We start from the raw sequence: 5,936 nt of genomic DNA on the forward strand, positions 1-5,936 counted from the left end.
GATGTGGTCGTTCCGCTACGGGTTCAACTGATTTCATAATTTTTTATATACAGTATAAATTTATATGTAAAAATCTATGAAAATTTTAAAGTATTAGGTTTGAACTCATAATTTTAACAGTATAATAAATTAAATATTGAAATTTTTAAAAGTTAAATTTATTAAATTTAAATTCTGGATCTTGCTCTATTTTAAAACCCCAACTCCACGGCCAAAAATAAAAAATAGAAAATAGAAAATAAAAGAGTCCAGAAGTGGGGGCTTTCCTAATATTTTAAAGTAGAAAAAATGGTGTGGCTTGTGCCTTAGAAAAATTATGTGAATTCATTGAAACAGTAGCAAAAGCTGATCTCATCAATTACAATTGACTCCAACAAATATTTTTCTATATATTCTCTCATTTGCCTCCATTTCTTCTCTTCAAACCATTCCCTTTAATTCCTTTCCTTATTATCTCTTCAATATTTCTAACAATTCAATATCTCTTAAAATTCCCTTCTTATAATGGGTGAGGTAAATTCATACTTCTCTATCTCAAAAACCCTTTAAATTCTTCACAAAATTCACAGTTTAATTCCAATTTCATATTCATAATAATATTCAAAGTTTTGATTTTTTAATTTCTTTTTTGGGTTTCAGAAAAAAGAAGAAACTAAATCAGAAGGAGGAGAAAAGAAGAATGACGCCGGCGGCGAGAAAAAGTCCGGCGGTGAAGCCGCCGGTGGAAAAAAGGACGACGGCCCTACCGCCATAATATTAAAGCTTGACTTACATTGTGAAGGCTGTGCTAAAAAAGTCAAACGTTCAATTCGCCATTTCGAAGGTAATTATTAACAAAATAATATACAAAACATCATTCATTACATCACTAATTAATCTATTTGGTTTAGAACTTGGAAATTAAACCATTTACTGATAATGGTTTGAATTTTCAATTTGTTTAAAAAATTAGTGAAATTTTAGTTTGTTCCTTGTATTCGCCGGCACATAGTACTTTACGTTTTTGTCAAGGTACCATCATTGATAGATCCGCATTTAACGTTCAAAGTTTACTAGCAAAATTTTTCATCTTTTTGCTTTGATAATTTTAATAAATAATAAAGAATCACAATTCAAATTTTCTATACCATAGCGTAAATAACTATTAGTGCAATTTAACTGATTCTAGTGTATTATCATTCTATTTTTCATTATGATATTAAATTTTATGTGAATAATATATTATTAGTATTACTTAATTTTACTTGTGTAAAAAAAGTTAATATACTGTCAGTTCACAAATCTTAAACTCTTCGAATTACTGATTTTTTTGGGGTAAAAAATGAAGGTGTAAATGACGTGAAGGCAGATTGTGGCAGTGGAAAATTGACGGTAAAAGGGAACGTGGACCCCACATGGCTCAGAGAAAAAGTAGAGAGCAAAACAAAGAAGAAGGTGGAGCTTGTTTCTCCTCAGCCCAAAAAGGACGGCGGCGGTGGCGGTGGCGGCGGAGATAAAAAGTCCGATGAGAAAAAGCCTGCGGAGAAGAAGGCTGAGGAGAAAAAACCTGAAGATAAGAAGCCTAAAGAGGTAATTTCACTTTTCTCCCACGTATTACTTTCCAGTTTCCTTCCCCTAAACTATAGAGTTAGTAACTGATGCTATTAATTAATTAATAATTTTAATGTTTAATTGAATTTGGTATTATTAGTTGAACTATTTCTGATTTTTTTTTTTTTTTTTTGTATGTTTAGCCACAAGTTAGTACAGTGGTGTTGAAGATTCGGTTGCATTGTGACGGGTGCGCGCACAAAATAAAGCGAATTATAAAGAAAATTGATGGTAAGATAAACAACTACTACTATGTTTTATTCACTTATTGTCAATTAATTATTTATATTAATATAATAATAATTCAATTATTTATAAAAAAATTAGGCGTGGCATGCAATCACCTTCTGTAGTTTTCAATTAATTATCACAGAAATTCTAGGAATTAGTCCCTTTATACTAGAATTGTGCTGTTTATGGTGATTGACATTTTTTTTAATTATTTACTTTTCTATTGACAGGGGTAGAAGAAGTCAAAGTAGATTCGGAAAAAGATTTGGTTACGGTAAAGGGAACAATGGACTTAAAAGAGCTAATTCCTTATTTGAAAGATAAATTGAAACGAAATGTAGAAATTGTTCCACCCAAAAAAGATGATGGAGGTGGTGACAAGAAAGGCAAAGAAGGCGGCGGTGACGGCGGCGGTGGCGGAGAGAAGAAAGAAAAAGAAGGCGGTGGCGGTGGGGGAGAGAAAAAAGAAGGCGGTAGTGGCGAAGACAAGAAGGAGAAAAAAGAGGGTGAACCAAAAGCAGAAGGAAGTAAAAGTGTAGAGACAAAAGCTGAGGTGAATAAAATGGAATACTATGGTTATAATCCACAAACACATTATGCAATGCCCATGTACAATCAAAGTTATATGAACCAAGACTATGGTGTAACAATGTATGATCATGGTTATAATGCTCATACAGGCTATGTCATGGAGTATGGCCACCACTCGTCATCATACGTGCCACCATCACCACCACCAACGTACTTGAACAACGCACCTCAAATGTTCAGTGACGAAAATCCTAATGGTTGTTCAGTCATGTGATATAAACAACCATGTGTTACGTCGTCTCATTGAGGGAGAGAGTTCAAGAAAATTTGTAAATGCATCAAATATACAGTCTCTAAGGAACGTCTGAGTAACCAAGAGAACACAATGAACGATAGTTTTAGCGTTTCGAATGAGAAACTTTCCCTATGTTGTGTTAAGTGTGTGAAAAGAATCACATATAAGGAGACTTATTAAAAAAATCATGAAATGTATACGAAATAGTATACGAGGGCCCCACTTGTGAGATCAGTATACATGAAATGGTATATACGAGGACATAGTTTCCTTTAGGGAAATGTCAATAGGTTAGAGAAGAATGGTTAAACCGCCGGCCCGACGGTTTAATTAGGTTATTATATAATTAGGTTTATCTTTTGACTTGTATGTTATTAGCTAGTAATAATATACTTATTCAATTTTGTGCCCACACATATAACTTTCTTTAATTGTCTTTGTTCATTTTAAACATTATCTCATTGTGTACATGTCAGCATTCATGTCTTAACCTATGGTGGGTAATAGACCACTTGGCACACGAATATTAATAACAAATTTAATAATATAATATCAATATTTGTTTTGGTAAAAAATTAAATTGTTAGATTTGGAAAATAAGGACAGGAGAATATGGTTTCCAGTCACATCTAATGTGTATGGTAATGGTAGTTGGATTAGCACCATCAACAAATTAGACAAAATTAAATGTAATAGAAAAAGTATTGTACTCAAATGATACTGTTAAACTAAACCTAAAGTCGAAGTCTCAAAGTATATTAGAAATAATTTAAATTCTTGGAGGAGAAGTACTTGATAAATTTTTCCTTCCAAAGTGTCTTAATGTAACAATTGTACGTGAATAATAATTTAACTTATATACAGAGACAGTTTATGCAAATATTTTTATTTGTAGAATTTTCGCAAATATAGTCCAACATAACACATTGCACCCACAAAGTCATGTTTTTAATTTACACTCGCATAAACATTTTTTTTTTACAATATTTAATATATTTATATAAGCAACATATATCATATATAAAAGTATATACTAGTGTATAGATATGTATTAATATTGTATAAACATATATAATAATGTATAAATATCGTAGCTAATTGTGATAAACTTCTTATGTTATTTTCAGTTACAATTTTTATTCATAATCAGTCTAAATCTTCATTAAATGACTTCATATTTTGTACACAACCTTCCGGGCCTATTTTCAACAAGTCTAAACAATACCTATTTTAAATTCTCACAGATATTATAGTTGTTAGGTTTTGGGGATATATCACTATTTTTGTAATATTTGAGGCATGGTATCCAAGAAAAAAGTTGGCAACTCATTCTTTAGATTTTCAAATTAAATCAAATATTAGTAGCTAGCTAGGGTAAATATTTTCAAAGTTGCAATAAATTGTGATAGAAAATAAAAGATGGCATTAGTAATGTGGTACTGAATTTTCTTCAAACCAATGGCCTAGAGCCTCAAACTGCCTTTTCTAATTCCTATCAAGAATTTGTTGATATAAAGCAATTAGTCAAATCAGCTATTATGAACCATTATTTTCCCATCTTAAACTTTTGTAGGCTCTGTCTAATATGTGCTGCACAACTTTATGATTGAAAATTTAATTCACATATATATTAATTGTCTATATAATATTATCAAAAGTAGGTAGTCGAGTGTATTTCTTTTTTGTACCCGTGGTAGTAATACTATTCTCGTACTTTTATTTTCACATTTCCGTTACTACATGTTTTTTTGTTGCTTTAGCTATTTTTTTTATCTTGCTATTGTCACTGTTCTATTTTTTCATGACATTTCTATTACCATATTTCTTTCACAAAATTATTGTGATTGTGCTTTCTCTGAGCCGACGGTCTACCGGAAATATCCTTTCTACCTTTACAAGGTAGGGGTAAAACCGCATATACATTATTCTCCTTAGACTTCACTTATGAGATTACACAAGGCATATTGTTATTGTTGTTGATATTATTGTCTACCTAACTAAATTAAATTATTTTACAAAGACTTTAATCTTACAGATAATTTATGGCATTTATTTTCAACAAAGATAAACCCTTTTGATCTTGCACAAAATTAATGCTTGCGCAATGTTCAAGCGTAGTTAAAAACATTTAATTTATATGCACATACAATGTAACCTGTTGGCTTTGGTGGGGCAAAGAAAAGGTAGAGATAGGCCGAAGAGGTATTGGAGAGATAATTAGGCAGGACATAACATGACACTGCTTTAGCTTACCGATGAAATGACCCTTGACAACAGGATATGAATGTCGAGAATTAGGGAAGATGGTCAGTATAGTCCCGCATTTTTTTTCATACCAGTAGTATTAGTGTTAGTCTTGTATTTTCTTACTTTTAGATTTCTATTACTAACATGTGTTTCTTTCGCTTCGGTTTTTTATTGTCTTGTTGTTCTTACTGCTTGTTGCTATTTTTTTTAATCTATCCTTGAGCCAAGGGTCTATTGAAAACAGTCTTTTTATATCTTCTCAAAGTAGAAAAATTTGCATACATAATATCCTCCTTAAACCTCACTTATAGAATTATAGTGGGTATATTTTTGTTGTTGTTGTTGTAGTTGTATGCAATATAATATATTTTAATAGGTAATTTATTTTACTTTCGAGTACTAATTCTATCTATTACAAACGATTACACATTTATCTTTTTAGTGAAGAAGTTGAACTCAACTATAAAACATTTCCTAACTGTCACATGAATCATGATGTATAGCTTAAAATGGTCCATTATCCTTCTCTACAAATTTCAAACATTTCCATATATATATATATATTAGCTTAATGTTTAAATTAAGCAAAGATTTAAGAGTTAAACTCTAGAAGCAATAGGAAGTTGGTTAGGATAATTCCAGAAAATTCCAAAAATGATAAAGTGGCTTTTGGGCCGTTGGTTTAGCTGAGAAAAGTGGGTATAATTAAGCTCTTAACAACCAACTACAATATCCCTTAATTAATCAATTATTGGCCTTTTTAAGAAAAATCAAATATCAGAAGCATTCTTAAATTAATAAAATTTTCAAATAAATCGCCCTTTAAACACTGCATATAGCTCTAATATTTTTTTCCCAAAGCACGTAGCTGTTTGCATGAAAATATCTATTGGATTTTGCCTTTTCATTACAATAAGGGTTAAGGCCTTAATTAAGCCAATGTTAGGGTTTAACTTCAAGTGGATTTTGGACTAGACGTTTTATTTTTTTAAATTAGTTTTCATTGGTTTGGTTGGCCATGATGTTGATCAAGTTATCTAAT

At 30.9% G+C, this 5,936-nt stretch overlaps 1 protein-coding gene across 1 annotated transcript; it reads left to right on the forward strand.

Annotated features, from left to right (window-relative positions):
- The first annotated feature begins 268 nt into the window (after positions 1–268).
- LOC107804413 (heavy metal-associated isoprenylated plant protein 5) lies at positions 269–3,062 on the forward strand. The gene is made up of 5 exons (XM_016628298.2): positions 269–513; positions 640–823; positions 1,328–1,569; positions 1,734–1,821; positions 2,052–3,062. Exons 1-5 carry the CDS (start codon positions 505–507, stop codon positions 2,624–2,626), a joined length of 1,098 nt encoding a protein of 365 aa, XP_016483784.1. The 5' UTR covers positions 269–504; the 3' UTR covers positions 2,627–3,062.
- Positions 3,063–5,936: the final 2,874 nt, after the last annotated feature.

Source organism: Nicotiana tabacum, chromosome 10 (assembly GCF_000715075.1).
Source record: "Nicotiana tabacum cultivar K326 chromosome 10, ASM71507v2, whole genome shotgun sequence".
In the NCBI taxonomy this organism is placed as follows: Eukaryota; Viridiplantae; Streptophyta; class Magnoliopsida; order Solanales; family Solanaceae; genus Nicotiana; species Nicotiana tabacum.

What these genes read in the sequence shown, in the direction of transcription:
- LOC107804413 (XM_016628298.2), top strand. An exon ending in TTCAATTCGCCATTTCGAAG is followed by an intron (nt 824 to 1,327) that starts GTAATTATTAAC and finishes TAAAAAATGAAG; the next exon opens with GTGTAAATGACGTGAAGGCA. An exon ending in AAGATAAGAAGCCTAAAGAG is followed by an intron (nt 1,570 to 1,733) that starts GTAATTTCACTT and finishes TTGTATGTTTAG; the next exon opens with CCACAAGTTAGTACAGTGGT.